Consider the following 20013-nt stretch of genomic DNA (forward strand, 5'->3'; position numbering starts at 1 on the left):
TACCATTTAAACTTTAATACATACCCTAACTGAGAATTCAGCATTGTTTGCCTCTTGGGACTAGATTAAAAGTAGGTGTCAGGCTAAGGGAAGACTGTAACAAAATATTTCTGCGCACTCCCTCTAAAAATATACTTGCTGCGGATGAGCCATTCTTCTGCAGAATACTCATTGGAGCTGTGAAATTATTAAACATGACTGCTGTTGCACTGAATAATTTTCTGTACCTACCATCATAGACCCAAGTATAGGAAAGAAATGTTGTGGTTTCTAGCACTGCAGTTTCAGGTGCACTGTCACACTGCACACCCAGCATACAATCACAAAAACATCAACTCTCTTTCTGAGAGCATAATTAAATGTATTTCTCATACCCACCCATTTCTGGTCCCACTTCTGGAACAATCAAATCACTACACAGAAGATTTAGCATATCATCATTACTAAAGGTTTAATTCCAGAAATAATTGAAATAACAATTTCACAGCTGCAAAATAATACATAGTGTGTAAAATAATAGTTTGCTTCCTTGACACAATTTCAGGAAAGGGATTTCTTGTTGGGAGGGGAAATAGAATGAGTTTTGATAGTTCAGTTTTCTTGTATATTAATGACTTATTTTATTAATTTGAATTTTTTTAACCTACAGATGACTTCTTCTTCCCCAGAAATGCTAGAACTATAGGAAAAAATAAAAACCCACTTGGGTTAGGCTGCCTTTTACTAATATTTTCAGAACTTGATCCATTACAAGGGGTTCCTGTTAAAACAGGAACGGTTAGGATTACTATAAAGACACTGATTAACTACTGTAAGATTAATATGAATTACTATAGAATTCATAGAATAATATAGAAAGAGACCTTTCTACTGTGGCAACACACATCAAAAGGCAGATTGTTGGAAACACTACAGTTAGATTTCAGTCTAGAACATACGAGATTACATCAAGTAAGTAAGAATTTTCAAATTATTTCCTAAAGGAAAAGCATGCTCTTACAGTCATTATGCTCTTCCCTTTGAACACCTTGCACTTATCTGCCAGTTTAAAACTTGGCTTACCTTATGATGAATATTATATAGGCTCTTAGCACAACAAATACAACTTTTAGGAAGGGAATTACTTCAGAGCTGAATTAATGTTGCTTTTTTTGCCAGCTGAAATTGTCTGATTTCACAGAGTCAGATTCTGTTTAAGTGAGCTGCCTTCTCACCATCCCTTTCCTTGCACCACCTTGCTATCACCATTCTTTCCTTATTCAACTTACCCCCATGGCAGATGGGGTACAGCCACCACCACCAACATGCCCTTGCTGGGGCATTTTCAGTGAAAGCTTATAAGAAGTGCTGGCAGAACATACATTGGCTGCTTTTGCAGCAATATACCAAGGGACCTACTTAAAGAATGCAATGAGCAAGTTGACCATGATGATGTACTGCACAAAGAGGTAGACAGCTTGCAGGAACGGTGTGAGAAAGGAGCCAGGAGGACAGTCTTCATTGGTTTCACAAACTGGAAATGAAGGACACACAGAATATGGGTAGCACAGAAACCAGAGCAGAGCACAGCAATGGCCTGTGCTTCTCATTTGTCCCAGCAAGAAACAGAATAGTCCTCACTAATTTCACAGAGAGACATCACTAAATTTTCAAATTAAAGGTCAACCTCTACCTAAAGGAGAGCTGAGACCTCTTCATGCTACTGCCACCCTAGTCACCGCTGTTGAGAAGCTGCAGACACCACTTCATACATATTAGTTCTTATGCCAGTCATTCCACTTGTTGTTAAGGGGAAATATGATGCAGCTGAAATGTATTTGGGAAATGGCACACACTCAGGTCAGCTGAAATCCAAATCTTTGATCCTTAAACAGGAGCATCACAGACTCCACTGTGAAAAAGGTACAGCTCAAAGGCTGCTTTACCAGTACTGGAGTGTAGAGCTACACACACAACTTAAAATCACATTAAATCAAAAGGATATATGGCTATGAACATTTGTGACATAAAGCAACAAATAATGGAAATTAAGGGATCCCTTTTGATGTTTTTAAATTGTCAAAATGAAAACTTTTCAATCTTTTAAATTTCTAATCAATTTTAACTCTTTCGAGGAAATTTTAAAACACACTTAAAAAACAGAAGTCCTAAATTCAGGACATATTCTGCCGGATAAAGAGTCACTAGAGAAATCATAGCTTTATTTGGGAAGCGTCAAATTTCTAAAGGTTTAGAATTATTAAGTGATTAAACGGATTAAACTGGGAAACTTTACAGTGTGCTTTCATTAAAAGAATTTTGACTTATATAACCAAAATACATGTGACTGTTTCAGCAGTGATAATGGATGCAACATCTTAAATTATTTTAATGAATTGGGTCTATGCTGAACTACGTACCTTAAATATCTATTTCTGTTTGCATACCTACTTCTCCATTTTAGGGAAAAGTGTTTTACTTATACCTTCAGTCAGTAGCATGAGTGTATCTTACATCCATAATGCTTAAATACCTCTGGAGTGCCTGGTTCCTCTGTCTTACTGAAACAAGGTTAAAGCCATAATCAAGATACATGATTTTTCCTCTTTATGTTGATTGGTTCTATTTCTCCTATGTGCTCATTTTTTATCTGTTTAAGAATGGAGCCAGGTAACTTATTTCTCCCTTTCTTTTTCTCCTTTATTTTTTCCTCCTTAAAGGCAACTTTATAGTTTTTTCCCCAAGAGATCAGCAGCTTTGGATTCACTTAACTGGAAATTTATTTCACTGGCAGATCCCCTGACCTGCCAGTGAAATAAAGGAAGTAGCTTAGCATTAGCTCCTATGCCCTGATATTTGCAGTATACTTAATGTGAAACACTAAATTTGAAGGCTTTAGAGCTTAATCTTTATTTTTAACAAAGAAACTCGTATTTTCAACTTCATTCATGCAGTATTACTCATTATGGACACACATATACTGGTATCAGAATTGTTTGAGAAAGAACAGACTCAGTAGGCAGTCAAAACTCAAGTAGAGCAAAGTAGGCCAAATATGTTTCTGCACATATTTAAGCTGCCAAGCTATATTCTGAAAATTACCTACCATCTATTTCTCCAGCATAGACCTCACCAAACATCATCCAGTAGGGCTGAAATACAATATCTCGTGCCAGTGTCCAGGAGGGAGGCTTCTCTGGTGAAAGAATTGCCTTTCGTGACACCCCAAAACTCAGCAGGACTATGGCCATCATGACCACAATATAGAACATGTTTCCTGTCTGGAAGACATATTTGTGTAAAAGAATTAGTTGTGCTAACTACATGTAAAGGAGACATTCACTTTAGGGAAGAGTATCAATCCCTGTTTTTGCAAATCAGAATATAAAATCAGGGGTAATAATCTAATATGCTGGAGGAAATAAAAATATTTTATTTATGTACCTGGACTACATGAGCATTTTATAGATGTTAAAATCATCCTAGACCAAAAAAGCCACAAGTCCTACTTGCTTCACATGTTTCTCTTAGATCTTAAGCAAGGCATAAAAAATGCAGAGACCTTACAATGGCAATTTTGCTCAGTGGAGCTTCTTTCAAACCAAGAGCAAGGAACAGCAGTGAAAATTATTTTGCCTCCTAAACAATTGCCATGAAAGACAGAATATAAATGTATTAAGAAGAGAGCTCCCAGTAACCAAGGCAAATTACAATAGGAATCTTCACTAAGACTAGACAGTAGTTCAGCAGCAGTTCTTATAGCAAAAGAGAAACAAAATTAACTTTGATTTCACAGATATTTTGCCAGATAAACTGGGATATAAATATTTGAATCAAAAAGTAAAATAATACTGAAACAGTTTCCAAGAGTTAGGGGAATAATCTATCATAGTGAGCCCATTTCCAAGAGGCAGTGACTTTTCTTTTCCCTGTTACCAAGCTGGATCAGCAAATTAACTCAAATGCAACCCTTCTCTAAGGAATGAAGTGAAAATGGCTTTTTTGAATAAATTCATGTAATTAATAAATTAAAGTGTAATCTGATTATGGTCAGCTCACAAACAAAACAAAATCATGGCATTTTCAAGCAATACATTCACTGTGAATTATTAGATGACTTCTCCTTTTCTGTCACTTCTGAGCTTTACATACTCCTGAAGGTAGATGCCTTAACTACAGAAATATTGCTCCAAAGCACAGTACTTACCATTTTCCCAATCATTGTCAGGTATGGGCCAGCATGCTGATTCACAGCAAAAAGATCAAGGAGCCGAGTGTACCAAAATATAATATCCAAGCAGTAAAGGAGCCTCCCTGCAGTTTGAACAGGGGGGTTGGACCAGCGCAAACCAAAACCAATCATAAACAGGATGATAGCTACAGAATCAGTAAAATTCCAATATTCATAAATCCACACCTTCACTTTTTGGCGGAATTTTCCAGGTTCTGAGATAAATACCTGGGTAGAATGTAGAAAAAAAACACAAAGAAATGCCATTAAAATCACATATACATTATTTTACCTTTTCAGTCTGAATTATTTCATGATATTTGGGAATGTATCATTTCCCCCCCTTCTGTTTTTTTCTTTTTTCTTAGACCCATTTACTGCTTACTGCCGTTCACCATCAATTGAGGTTTTTACTTAATCTATTGTGTCATATTGCTCAACTATGCTACATCAAATGGGATAGCTCCTCCTGAAGAAAAAATGGATTCTGAACCTGAATCCATTCACTAAAGGGCACATAGCTCGGCAGAAGAGAGCAGCCAGTAAAGAATTGTTATGCACACGGTCGTGACCTGCAATGGCCTTTTCATTAACCCCTAAGTCATGGAAAGTACCAGCCTAACCTTGCCGATGGGAAAATAACTAATGTCTTTTATTTCAGACCAAAAATATAAAGAAAGATCCTTGTATTCTGCCAAGGACACATTAAACAAAGGAGTGCTGGCAACTAGCAAGGTAAAGAATGAAATGTTTACTCCTTGAACTGTGAGGTGCCCCAAAGGGGTTTTAAGCTTCACTGAGCAAGCATGTGAAGTGGAATCCTCGGGAGGAGGCAAATAAAACCTTTGCACATTGCCACAAGTGAGGCCAATTATGCAGCGCTATGTAAGATCACACTGATAAGCACCAAGCAAAGGAGAGATTTTGAAATGTTATGCCCTGATCTTGCAAGAATTTATGCATATGAACACACTAATGTAAACAAGTGATCTAGACTAACTACATGAGTTGCAGGGCCTCAGGCTTTAACAATTATTTGATACAATCTAGAGAAAGAGGTTTGCAGTTATATGTAACAAGGCCCTTGGCAGTTAAGCAACTACATGGCTGAGACAGAGCGTCCTACAAAGTCTTTGCCAACAGACCAAAATTAGAATGTGGATAAAGAAAATCAAGTAGGAGACATAAATTCCAAAGTGTCCAGCCAATGATGACAGAAAGAAGAGCTGTTGTTTCTACTGTCCCACCATCAAGATGATGCAAGAGCACAACAGCGACTTCCAAAGTGCTTGCTCTTCTACATTTAACATTTTTCTCAGGGAATCCTGGTGTAGATTTTTTCAGTCCTATCTCATGCTGACACAGAACTTGCAAGTTCACCCAAGCTTTGATATATTCCCAGTATCTTTACTGTCACTTGAAATGCTTCACCTCTCTGATTTCACAGTCTTCTGAGTGATCTGTATTTACAGCATCCTTTGCTCAGAACTGTGGCTGGCTTTATTCGTCTGAAAGTACAGCATTTCAAAAGTCATACAAAAGAAAATTCACATTACTATTGTCTATTATGTGCTGATTCTACAGTGAAGGTATGTCAGAGCAGACACAATAATTGGGGAAATTCATAGCTGCATTTGTCCCCAAACTCAGGTTTGGAGTGCAAGTTGTGTTCAGAAGCTTGGGTCTAATCAACTGCAAATAATTGCAATTAATTTTGATTGGAATATCATTTTTCTGTGCTCCATAAATCCAGCATTAAAAGCTGATTGTGGATTTTTTCCAAGTTCATTTACAGAAGCCTGGTTGGACCTGAGGGAGAGCCATAGATTGTTCTGTGCAAAATACCTCTTATTTCATAACAAGTTCTCGCTCAGATTAAATATCTAAAGACAAATTTTATTACTAGAAGTCTATTGGCCCACTCAAGAAAATAAAGGACCAGGTGCCTACATCAAGGTTCCAAATCTCAATTCAGCAGTCACTCTAAAGTGTCTTGGGGTGATCTTATGATGTGTATCCCATATCGCTGCCCTATGCCCAGAAATTAATTTCTGTGCCTTTCTATGCCTCTAAACTGAGCCTGAGAGGGGGAAGGAAAAAACTGAGCAAAACTTTTTCAAAGCAGTTTGCAGCTTGCTCAAGGTCACACACAGATAGCAGTTTGTTTCCCAGCTGTGGCAGGGGAGGGAGGAAGCACCCGGCTTGCTGCGCCCAGGACAGTTTTATTTTTGGCCAGTGGTTCAGCTGCTTTTTTCTCTGGAGAGAGACTGAGAGTTGAATTTTTCCTTCCTGGGATTCCGGATTTTCTCCCTTTTCTGCTGGACTGCCTGATTGCTTTAACATCAGAACACATCGGGAGGACTTTCAACCGGGCACAGAGGGCCTGGCCCTGGGCCAAGCCCCAGCTCTGAAGAGACCAAAGGGAGAACTCTAACGCTTTCCCAGGTTTTTCCTCCACAGTGAAAGATTTTATTATTTAGCATTATTTTCCTTTCCCGTGTGTTTGTTAAATAAATAGTTTTATCGCCTTCACTCTCCTTCGAGGAAAATTTATTTTTCCCGAACCTGGTGGGGGAGGGGTGGTTGTGCCTTCTCTCAGAGGATATATTTCTAAATTTGGCCAAACTGGAACAGTGACCTACACATTACCACCCCTCTCTACACAGAAAAGTAGATGCATTTTCAAGGCCCAAGAGCTGGTCTTCTAAAAAAAGACTTCCAATAAATAAATTCCCTGTTTAATTCTCTATAAAAATAATGCAGGCTTTAGCATTCTTCAGACAGGTGTTCCCTGGCTTATAGTACATATGAGAAGTGTGAATGCAAAAACTTACCTCCCTGACTTTTTCAATAGCAGTAGTGAAAATATAAATGATAACAAGCCACTCTTGCACACTTGGCCTTGGTTCCATCTTCACCAACACAGTGTAAGTAAAGAGCATGAGGAATGCCAAGTAGGATATCTGCAAAACACACTGTATACAATCCATATACACAAAAACCCCAAGCAAATTTCTGTTAACATAACAGGTGACTGGCCTCACTACAGGTACTCAAATTACTGGGACACTGCCACATTTTTGAGCCCAAAACCTTTATTCCAGTTCTCTAAATGTTTTTTTTTATTTTGTTTTGCCTTTTTTTTAATGGGGATGTCCCTAAATATCACTGGAAATTGGTACTTTAGTGCTGAAAAAATAGGTAGAAGCAGAAGACGAACGATTGCAGCACATGTCCACCGAGGCCCCATCCCATGTAAGAGTCAGACTATTTTATGTTGGATGTTGGACTAGATGGTCTCCAGAGGTCCCTTCCAACACTAACTATTCTGTGATTCTGTTCTGTGATCTGCACACCATTCCTCAAATGCAAGGGTAGTCTTATGCTTTTATCCCAGCCTTCTGTAGGAACAAGTAACAATTCTCAAAGTTATATAAGCCACTTCTGGTTAATCAGTGCCTTCCAAAACACAAGAATGATATCAGGTGCAAAACACATATTTTAGAGGTACAAGAACATGCTGTAAATGTATCTGACATAATAGATTACAACCTATAAATCACTTAAACACACACATCTAAAAGAGTAAAAGTTTATGTACATGGTGATCTGACCTAACGAGCAGCCTGAACTTAAGCATCCTGAGCTCTACTGATACAGGGTTACTAAAACTGATTTATTAAATGCACATTTCCTTTAGAAAATTATCTCCTATAGATGAATATTCGCTCTTCCAAGGATAGTTCTTAAAGAAAGGAATATGAATAACAGTGAAGTGTTAAAGGTACGTAAGGCCACCTTCAAATCTATCTCAACCTTTGCAACTGACCACTGTAAAAACCTGTGCTTCAGTTTTTCTTTAGTTCCTTATAATTGTTTTTCTGGGCTTTTGGGTTTGGGTTTTGTTTTAGTTCAGCTGCATGATTTTAGCAGACAATCTTTATACTTAATTGTCAGAGAAATATTCAAATAGCTTCCCATCTACACCCACCACGAAGTGATTGTAAATCCATGCTAGAAAAAGTAAAAGCAGGATTAAGTGGCATTTGAAGGATCAAAAGAGGGGTTTGTCAATTCAAGTTCTAGAATGATGACTAACCGTGTGAAACCAGAACTTGACAATTGGTGCATTGTAGAACTCATAGATTTTTCTAGTTCCAGGCAGGTTTCCTTGTGCACCGTCTACTTGGCTTTCATCAGACTTCTGAACACCCTTTTCCACATCATAGCCCTTCTTTAAAAGAAAACAACATTTAAAAAGAAACAATGGTCTATAATTGCAAAGGTAGTGTTATTTCAGAGGGAGGACAGACACAAATGTCTAAACTTTGTTCTGAATACACAAACCATTACTGTAGCTTGCTTTTGTCTGGTTACAGCCACCTCATTTGCAATAATTAACATGCATTATGTGAAAGATGCTCTATATGGCACAGCTACACTCTCTGTATATTTTTCTATAGTACTTTGTACAAGAGTATTTAAGGAAAACCAGTAGCCTGGACTTTTGCTAAAGACTAATCAATAAAATCAAAAGTTAATGTTAAGCAGAACGTGCATAAGCACTTTTCTTATCTGCCTCAGGTGGGACTGCTCCCTTCCTGCATTAGCAATAAGTGTGAGTTTGGGAAGGATTTTCTCATTATGGTCAGTACAGAAGTAACATCCAGGACAGATGAAGTGACTTGTACCAAGTTCACTTGAGTCCATATCCAAACTAGAAACCTAACCCATACTTCTTGAAAACGGCTCCAGTCACTTCATTCCACCTGATGACCATCTTCTCATTCCTCAGAACTGCACTGTGGTGAACAAACAGACTCTGACTCACAAATGACTGATCATCACAGACTAACCAATGTCTCTTTAGAGCTGACTGGGCTCTGTTCCCCATGATACCATAACTGGTGGAAGTCCTGAGACTGAGGCACATGAGACATTTCTGCCTTGCTTTTAAACTCCAGCATCAGGATGGTGGGAGGCAGGAGAATACTCATAATGACCTAAAAGAGAGATCAATTAAGATAAATTAAGCAGTGATAGCATAGACCTGTGGCCACAGTCCGCCATGCCTGGTGCCAGCACAAGGCCAGTGCAATTCCACTGGCTGGGGAAGGAGTCGTTGGTGCTGGGACTTTGTATCACAGTCTGACAGCCTCTGAAGAAGTGTGTTGCTCTTGGCTGATTTGTGGCTTTGTGTCATGGTATCTGCGGATGCCTTCAATACTGCTCCCTGTGTCTGGAAAGCACCCTTCCCCCAGCAGTTCTGCCAGGGAACAGGCAATGTCAGGAAGCAAAAGCAGGTGAGCAAGGACTGAAAAGTGCTGAGAGAATGGAAAGAGCAACAAAAAAAATCCTTCCTCCTAATGTCATCCCACAGATGCTTTTACAAAGAAATAAAACAGAAGCAAGTACCCTTTTCCTTCCCTCCCTTGCTTTTGTTTCCCAGATGTGCACATTCCAACACATGCTTAAGCCCAGCTGTCTGAAGATACATTACCCATGCTCATAACCAAAAAGAGTGCTTAAATGCTCAGAAAAAACTAGATTGATGGTACCTTAAACCAGGAGTTCTTTCGCATCTTGAGGCGCCCCATCCACATGTCGGTCAGCAGCATCTGTGTGCACGTGTGGGACACGAACGGCCGCAGCCCCACAGACACTGCCAGCTTCAAGCAAGTTGAGTTGCTCCAGTTTTTCAGTTCATAGGTCAGCAACTTCATGGCCATCTGCTCATTTTGTTTGAATGCTTTGTCCAGCACATCTAAGGCAAGCTGCCCAAATTCCCTAAAGCAGAAAGGAATTAACAGTCAATATAACGGGGATCAGTACAAACTCAGAATTACTGCTGAAAAGAGGTTACTGTGAATACTTTGGTAACTAAATTTCAGCTATCAATCTTAGTAAGCATGCCTTCTCCCATATTTCTCATTGCTTTATTAATATACCTAGTGAAAAATAATTTGGGGTGTAAACTTAACTATTTAGTCCTAATCACAATGTTTACGGCCATACTGTTTTGTCATTTTTTATTTGTTTTATCTTAGTCTCACTCCATGATTGAAATGGACCCCACAAAGTTCTTTGTATTTGCTTCAATAATAGATTCATCACCACTGTGGGCAAGCATTACAGCCAGTTGTGAAAGTTTCTTCTTTTGTACTGACTTTAAAACATCTCTGCAGAGAAGACTCTTCAAAGAAGGTACATACCCTCATTCAAATTAAGATTTTGAGCTGCATACAAAAGAACAAAGTACATTTTATTGTTCCTGAATCTTAAGCATGAAATCTACAAAACAGAGAATATATTACTAACAAGAAAAACTACCAGAAAACACTAATGGGAAATAACAAACTCAAAGAAAATTCTTGGTCTACTTCCCTTTTCTTTCAATCAGGTATTTCACTTTCCACTTAGTCTTACACAGAGCAGGATTTAAGCACTGATTTTGGTTTGCTCATTACTACTTGTTACAGATTTGAACAGTCCAACGCCTATCTGCCATATGGCTTTTTAACAAATTGAACTGGAAGAGAAGCTGCAAGGGAAATTTCAGCCTTTCACTTGACCATTTAGCAGAAAATGAGCTATACATTACTCACCTATATTTTCAAATATGCATCTAGGTAATATGCAAATAGCTTTCATTTAACTCTCTACCACACTACACATAGTTCCATTATATAATATCAATAGTGAGTATCTGAAAGTATTTTTTTTATATTCCATAATCCATGGCATCATTAACTTTACTAACTCTTAGCGGATTAGGGCAGTATCTAAGCATTCTCAGCACCAGAGAACTTTAATTGAAATGAAGGGAGAACTCATACTTTGAATACTTCTTGAGTTCTTCTGAAGTGTCATCCACCATGTTGCTCTGTTTAGCCTCATGTGCCATTGCTCTGTAGAGCTTACAAGCCACAACAGCTTTGACCATGGCTTCCTCTCCATGCTGCCAGAAGAACATTGCCATCTTCTGTCTTTTCATTAATACTGCCCAAACCAGAAGGTCATTATAGGGGTAGATGAAGCCAGTTGACTCATAATTCTCTGTGTAGTTTATATCTTCTTTTGATTTCTTCTTATACTTTGGGAAAGCACTGGATCTTTCCTATCAATTTGTTAAAAAAAAAAATCTCAGTGAATGGTTGAGGTTCAGATTCATGAAAACAAAATACCATGCAAATCTGAATTGAAAGTAGCAAACTATAGCTACATACCTTTGAGAATGTCATGGCTTAGCAAAGTCATAAACCACAGCTAGGATCATGTTCACATTACCAATGCTGAGAAGACGGTAACATTAACAAGGGAAAAATACGCCTTACTCTGCATCCATGCCTTTTGTAACTTCCCTTTCCATAGTGTTGGGCAGTCTCCAAACCCCACGATACCAAGAACCTGCTTTTACTCTCCTTTTTATATGTGTCATGACAGAAGAGAAAGCAAACAGTAGACTGAAATATACACCTTAGGTACTTAAAGACTATTTTTACTGTCTGTCACACTTGTAATGTAAACTTGCTATACATTCATATCTGTATATTTCTCAGTGAAAGTTACAGGAAAAAAAATCTTACTGATATAAGTGAGGAAGTGTCAGTGCTATAACGGGTTCATTTTTGCTCTAATTCCAACACAGCCATTTAAATTTATTCTACTTTATGTTTTGTAAGACAGATAGAAAGATAGATAAATAAGATAGATATGAATGAATGCCAATCTTTGCTGTTTTGTCATTCTTTCTTTGAAAGAAAATACTCTGTCCCCATTTCCAAATATTTGAGAAGTACCTCTTCTTAACAAGCTTAGTCTAGCACTTTAATAAACAATCATGACAAAGCATTAGGAGAGTCAGAGAACTCCCATATTTCTTCCAAATCAGAAGAGTTTTCACACATGCCTGATAATCAGAAATTTGGTGATACTACATTCCAGTAAATTGAAGCCCTTAGCAACTAATGGATGGAAGTTAAAAAACTATCATAGGAGTCTGAGCTTGATTTCACCATTAAAATTGCAAGACTTGTACTTCATGAGCAGTGAGCAGTAAAGCCTTGTTTCCACTGCAATTTAAGTTGAATTATGAAAACAAGGAGCCTGACCAACATGTCTAAAATTTGTCAGTAAAATAATTATCAGCATCATATATCCTAAGCAAAGTCTAGAATAAGCAATATTACCTTGTATTTGTAAGGCTGTGCAGTTCTGAAGAACTGAGAATGCAAAGTACTTTCGGTAGATCCCATTCCACTATCCATCTGATTACTATGATGAAAGGAATGAGACAGGCTTTGAGGCAAGCTGGACACCACTCTCTAGATCCAAAGGCAAACCATAAAACATGAGGAGAGAAATGCAAATTAGAAATAAAGTTTGCTGGTACTTGCTGACTCTAATAGTGCATGTAGAAACTGATGTTATTCAAAAACTAGTGACTCAACAATCACCATAACCGCCACTGGAACTTATACCATCAAGGAAAAAAATGGCCTGTTTCACATATCAGTTAAAGAAAAATACATTTTTCTGAGTCTCTGAATTCAAAATACTGATTTTCCACATAGCATCCACGAATTGCAACAACAGAGTTGCAACAGCTGGAATCACCCAGTCTGGAAGCTCTTCTGAGAGCTGCCCTTTATCAAATGTGCCATAAGCTGTTTGAAAGACAGAAATCTCTGAACATTTTGCTTGCAATTTCCTCTGAAGGATGGCACATGTAAAATCTCTGTAAATTTTGTTCAGTGTTGGCTAAGAGGGAAGAATGTTAGCATCTGAATCAGTAATGCTCTTCAAACAAATTTCTTGTTATAAGATTATGTGGTTTCACCTATCCCTGTCAAGGTCATACTTCATTAGGAAAGAGCGAAAGGTGTTAAAATTGCTCACATCTTTTTTAAGCATCGTGTTAAAAACTAGTGACACACAGGAAGCTCTGTCTCTGTGTTTATATTCACTCCGACTCATAGGTCTCATTGTTTCTTCTCATTTTCCCTGATCATTATGAGGTTCTTCTCTTAGTCATAGAAAGAGTTCATGGGGTTGAGAGGGTTCTGTTGTTTGTTTTTAAACATATGGAAGTATTTCAAAGTCCAGTTCTACTCCAAAAACTGGGGATCATTCTTATGCAGTAAATTTTCTCCTTCTGTGATGTTGGGAATGACATTCAGCTAATTTATTGAGAAGTTTAGGCTGCTTTTAATTTGCTGATTTTGGAAAACCACCAGGGAGAATGCTGACATGCCCTAGGTCTAATTCAGTGAAATTCAGTATTTCCATGCTGTGGTTCAAGCTGCAAGAATGGAAATGTAACTGTTTCAAAAAAGGGAAAACGGTGGTTGGCATGATCTCATCATTCCTTACTGATGGATGATAGACAAAGCACAACCCAGACATTGCAAACGAAGGTAAATTTACTGAACTAATAAATAATTTAACAATCACTAGTCTTGAGGATTTTTGTCTTTTATTTACAACCTCTCCACAGTTCTCAGACACGCATGGCATACATTTAAATGATGCTCTTCAGACAAACCATGATGACAACCTGAGCTATTTTCAGGTGTCACATTTTGACTTTTCTTGGTGACCAGTGATTTGGAAGAAGCTACCTTGTGTTTTCTGTAGAGATCATTGTAGAGAATTCGGAAATTCTTCCTTGTGTAGCTGCTTCGATAAGCTTCACCAAGGAGGTACTCTATCACTAGTCCAATGTCAATGAGTGATATCTTGTAATCCAAAGAAAGGCTGTTCTGAAACACCAGATGTCACAAACATTTCATGATGCTGTTATATGCAACATTCAACCACGTCACAGCTCTCCTATTGTAAGGGAAAACTGGAAAAATGTGCAACTGAGAGCTCCTGCATCGTTCACATTCATTCATATGTGCACATTCATTACACATATGGAACTCCCCTCAGAAAGAGGGAAAAGTGATGTCTGCAGTTCACTGTACCCACATTGCATAGGGACATACATTGCAATGTTCACAAGATCAGCTGCATCCAACAGTGAGGATAACAATTCTTCAGGATAAGCACCAACAGCAGAGGTACTGATAAAAACCTTCTCATAACAAGAGAAAACTAGCATGGTATGATTAAGTACTTTGATTAATTCAAATTGAAGAAGTAGATGAAGCATGTATTTAATGTTGCAGAGTAATTCCTAGAGACTGGAAATATCTTGCTGAGGCTCAAGGCTGTCTTGCCAACTAGGAGAACAGTAGTACAGGCACTAGCTCTACCTTCTGAGTCTCTCACCACTTCTGTTTAAAGCACCATTGCCCATCTTACCTCCACTGTCCTTCCAAGACCCAAGGTTTGTGACAAATTCTCTGAAGAACAAATTACATTCCATGCAGATTTTAAAAATTATTGGTAAAACCTTAAACTACAACTCCTTGAAATGAAAAAGTGGCCTGCATATGAATGGGATGAGAGATGTTATGTATTCCTAGCAGCGTATGCCTTTCAGACTGTGAAAAGTCTTTTACTCCATTGGACTGAGGGTGTTTTTTCAATGGACTCCAGTAGCAAGCCTCAGTACACTCAGCTAGGGCCACTCAGCCCCAGGTTACAGAAGGCATCAACATGCTGAGCACTCTGGGGCAAAAGCACATCTCAAAATAGTTTATCAGGTCTGTCATTGAGAGTTAGGCAACTATTTCTGACTACCTGCGCTTGTAGATACTTCTCTGCACTATCCCCATCTTTTATGTCATCAGAGCAGACTGCAATGTATGTTTCTTCAAAAGTAGCAGCACCAAAGCTGGCCACACTAATGAAGAAAATATTCTGTAATTCATGGTCACATCGCTCTGCTGACTGTCCCAACTACAGTGTCACCATTTTTAATCAGACTGCAACTGCACAACAGAAGCACAGAGCACTTACTTTTACTTACAGAAGCTCAGGTGAAAAAGGCTTTTCAGCATTTAGACCTGTTTACAGGTCCCAAGTTTAGCTTACACAATGGCATAGAAAGTCTTGAAATTGTGCAGACATTTTTTATACTAATGCCATTACTGTATATCAAGTGCCAAAAGCTTCTCTATAGATCACTTACTGGGTTTTCCCAAAGTGTCCTGAGATATATAGAGCCATATATAGATGGATTTTAGGGAAGGGGTCATATCAATCACTTCAGTGAAGAAGAGAGGTTTCTCAGCCTGGAAAAGCTCGCTGTTTTTTCAAGATTTAGATGTTTCAATACATAGATCTTCCAGATTTATAACATAGATTAGATCTTGAATATATTAATCAGTGTGGAAAAACACAGAAAATGGTTTGTTATGGAGACCAGGATACCTTACATCTATCTAAAGAACCGTAAACAGGATTGACATGAAAGTCACCCACAACAACAAAATCATACCACAAATCCGACAGAACCCTGCAAACAGTCAGACTTACCATTTCATTTTATCTTAGCAATCACACCCTGGAAATAATTAGCCAGTTAGTCTAGATTTGGATCTAGGAATCTCCTTTGTTGACGTCTAGATGCATAAAGAACAGCTCATCCCTTCCTGGCTAAGCAGTGCTTAGCCATGTACCTTATTCAGGTACAACAGACAACAGAACTGTGAAATAAACTAATGATAATAACAATAATAACAATAAATAACAAGGCTGCTATTAAATTTCTAATGGAACCAGTGCCCCATGCAGTAGTCATCCACTGCCACCTTCTGTTGTCCTAGGCAATGCAGAACATCAAAATATTATCTCTTGTCACAGTATCTTTTTGTTACTGCTCTAACAAGGAATGACTTCTTTAACTTTGGGGGAAAAGTAAACAACCTTAAAGCAATGAGCATAATTACTGCACTAATTCATTAAGTCTTTTGTACAATCACTTCAAAACGTCAATTTAGTAATGTGAGAAAGAGAGTCTGATCTACACGAACTGCTTGGCTTTGAAATTAAGGTATGGGACCCTTGGGAGCCTCAGCAGCAATATGTTGGTTAATTGCTTAGGGGGTCAGTGGAATTAAGATGAAACCATTTAGCAGATATAGGACTGTAATAATGAAGCCATCAATTCTATTACTAAGATTTCCCTGTATTATCTAATATCAGCTTGCCAGTGGACACTGAAGTTCTAATCTAGTGTTTTTGTCCCCAGCCTTCACTATGTCTATTACCTGTTTCACATCTCGAACTAGATGGTATAAAAGGAGATTTGATGGTCCTTGTTTCTGTGGTGGGAACAGAAAACACAGTAAACAAACATGTCACTCTACACTAGAAAATCAATACATTATAAGAAAGCAGCTAAAAATATCTACAGAATAAACTACTGTGATTCAAACTCTCCCCACTCTACTCACAAATCTTTTCAAAAATATTTCAACAACAATCTGCAACACCTCTACTATCTTAAATCTGAAACTGGTATAGCTTTGGTCTAAACAACATACCATTTTCAGCAAGGTAAGCATATATTACATACCAGATTAAAATCTGAACATACTCCTCGTCAGCTTCCAATGAGTACTCAGTCTGGTTCATGACAGTGAATCAAAAATAACAGCCTTGCACACCATTCCCAAACCCCCACACTACCATCAAAAACAACCAAACCCATTTATTTCTTTTTGGTTTTTTTCAAAAATCCTTCATACAAATGTGACCTAACCATCAGATCTCTTAAGCAAAACAGTATTGTTTCCAGGCTTTCATATCTAAAGTTGTACACTGGAATTTTAAATACTCACTGTATTGTAGAGTTCTTCCAAATGAGATATGGTAAGAAAACGGTGCATGTTCACTCCGTGTTCTATTAATAGTTTCACAAAATCCACACGATCCATGACTAAAGCATTCAGCATTGCCTGTTCCAAGGCACCAACCTCCAGATGGACCAAGTTGATGGAAAACATTAGAACGTTACTTTTAGAAATAAATAAAACTTTCCTGGAGCTAGTAATCTCTCCACCACAATGACTTGTCTCTGTGTATACTTAAAGTGCACGTACAAAAGAAAAATATGCTGGACAAAACATCTGTGTAAAAAGCCAACAGAGGGAAAGAAAAACAGTTTCCATAAATCCAACATCTACATACCTCTACAAATGTAACTTTACAAACAAACTCTGATAATGCTTTCTCTACTCTCTAATTCACATCAGAAGACAACATATGATAATGCAGGGCACAGAGGAAAGTGGGGGTTTTTTATTGACACATGACAAAAGCTATTTCAAAGTACTATAGAGAAGTCTCTACAGAACTGCAGGTTCTTTAAAGCAAACCTTTTTTCAAATATGAGAGAGTACGAGTGTTAGAATAAACTCTCTCAAAGAAACACGAAGCCTAACTACAAGAAGCGTCCAAACGGTGAAGGCACTCTACTCATGGCATTTGAACAGAGCTTAACAGGGCTTATGCATGCAAAATGGCAAAGGAGTTAGACATATGAGGTTCATATAAATCCATATAAACTTTTTTTACAGGGCACATATGCCCAGGAAATGCAGTGGGGTGAGCAGAATGAGGAGGCTGGCACATTAAGGGGCAGGTGCTAGTGCTAACTTGGAAATAGCGCATTCCATGTATATATAGAGGTTTGACAGAAATTATGTTAAAAGATGACCAATAAATGTTACAGAATTCTTACATGTAAAAAAGAAAACTTATGCACTCATCCTGAATCACTGGGTTTTCTTCCAGAAATATCTGAGAGTGACTGGCCATTCCTGTATTAAATTTCTTCTAACAGTCCTTGAGCTGGCAGTGTGTCTGATGAGGTTAGCAGCTCTTTGATAACTATTAGAATGGTATTCTTTGGTATGAAGTCTGTTTGAGATGGAGTTGACACTTAAGCAGAAACACAGTCACAGATGGTTATAACCTTTACCTTCTGAACTTCTAAGACTAGAGTTAGAAAAAGAAATGGCCACAATATCTGGAAAATTGTGCATGTTGCCTTGAAACACTTAAATAGACAGAAATATTATAAGACTCCACAGACAATCCCCTCAAAACTGCTCCTTAGATATGTAACTCAAAATTTGAACACACAACCACAGTAACACTGCAGAAGCTGTAGCCTCTGACAGCTGCAGGTCCGGCAGAATCTGACAGTCAGAGGGTTGCTTCACTTTAATTAAGAAAGCAACTAAAAGTTAAAGGCAAACTTTAAAACCATCCTAGTACATTTTCTTTGTTTTTTTTTTTTTTCTTTTCAGTGCAAGAAAAAAATAGTTGGTTTGGGGTTTTTTTCCCTGCTTAGAAAAGAAAAACATTCAGGAGTGTATGTCTTCCTAAATTTTGCTTGGGGAAGCAGCAAGAGGTGTGAGGCTTGTTTATTATGATGTCTTTAAATCTTACTTGAAGGGGAGAACATAATTTTTATTTGACCCACAGGCTTTTATTCAAAATAGTGCTGAACATTGTACTGAAATAGACATGAACAGATACATCAATTTTTTCAAACGTTTCAGAAGCAGAGGCAAGGGAGTAGGGGGACTGCCTGAGGATCTATTGGGCCAAGGTATAAAAGAAACACTCAAGACTATTGCAGACATAGCAACCTAATTTGTTGCATCACTGCTTACTACAGAACAGGTTGGGAAAGTCCTATATTAAGTTGTTCTTTATGGCAGAAAAATCTGAGGAACTGTGTCAAATTGAAATGTCAGTAGAGAATATTATAGAAGCCATCCATAAAGTGGTAGTGGTAAATGGTCAGGACCATGTGGTATTCACCTAAGAGTTCCCAGAGAACTGAAGTACAGCTGAAATCAGCCCCTTTAACAGCAGCATCAAAGACAGTAGATATGAAATATGCCAATTGTTAAAAAAAAAAGTTGTCAAAGTATGGCGTATCAATACAGTTAGAACTTTGTAAGGACAAATATAACAAAAGTACAATAATAACAACATTTTAAAATACAGTAGAATAAGTGAAAGCAAGGTAGTTACTTTGTAGACTGAAATCTGAACTCTACCAGAATTTCGACAGTGACAGTCAGAAAAAGGTTCTAGCTGATCTATCTTCTGTAATGATGAATATAAGCTGGATATAAGTTAAAATCACTTTAAAAAGGCATAGAGCCTATTAGGATTTATCCTTAGATTAACATAGAACAATCTGTAAAATAATAGTTTTTCACTAAATATCTAAATGAGAATATTGAGTGCTGATCTACCTATTCCAAAAGATGACTTTTACACCTGAAAATTCAAGTACACAGAACAGAAGGAAATATTGTCAAAAATATGGAAAAACTGAACAGATAATCCCCTTGGAAAAGCCAGGAGCAAAGAGGCTGAACTGCATAATAGCTCTCTAAACCCTTCTGTGTTGAAGAGGTGGGGATCAGGAAAATGTTATTCATTATTTACACACACATACAGAATCATAGAATCACCTAATTTGGAAAAGATCTTTAGATCATCAAGTCAATCAGCAAACCTAATACTAACAAGTCCACCACTAAACCCTGTCCCGAAGTGCCACATCTACATGTCTTTTAAGTAGTTCCATGGTTGATGACTCAACACATCCCTGAGCAGCCTGTTTCAACAGTTGATAATGCTTTTCTGAATAAATTTTTCCTAATATCCCGTTGGGGTGGATCAGCCTGCTCTCAGGCTGAAACCATCAAATGTCACTCAAACCCGGGCTATCCACTGGGTGGATTTCCCCACCCAGGACAGTGGATCGGAAGGCGGACCAGACGAGATCACTGAGGTCTAGGTTACCTCCCCCTGGGTGGCTCCCAAACCTCAATTGCCCGGGGGCCCCCCCCGTTCCAGAAAGTTCTCCCTTTTGTAGTTAT

The 20013-nt window shown here is 38.1% G+C and overlaps 1 protein-coding gene across 1 annotated transcript; it reads right to left on the reverse strand.

Annotated features, from left to right (window-relative positions):
• Positions 1–94: 94 nt before the first annotated feature.
• LOC121657383 (transient receptor potential cation channel subfamily M member 6-like) lies at positions 95–19948 on the reverse strand. The gene is made up of 12 exons (XM_042013049.1): positions 16945–19948; positions 16372–16425; positions 13831–13971; positions 12400–12534; positions 11047–11327; positions 9769–9997; positions 9067–9213; positions 8310–8444; positions 7045–7173; positions 4187–4438; positions 3086–3260; positions 95–1513 (listed from the first exon to the last, which is right to left on the reverse strand). Exons 1-12 carry the CDS (start codon positions 17107–17109, stop codon positions 1395–1397), a joined length of 1962 nt encoding a protein of 653 aa, XP_041868983.1. The 5' UTR covers positions 17110–19948; the 3' UTR covers positions 95–1394.
• Positions 19949–20013: the final 65 nt, after the last annotated feature.

This window comes from Corvus kubaryi, unplaced genomic scaffold, assembly GCF_017639235.1.
Source record: "Corvus kubaryi isolate FWS band 111438036 unplaced genomic scaffold, C.kubaryi_AGA036_p1.0 split1-37296, whole genome shotgun sequence".
NCBI classification, from domain to species: domain Eukaryota; kingdom Metazoa; phylum Chordata; class Aves; order Passeriformes; family Corvidae; genus Corvus; species Corvus kubaryi.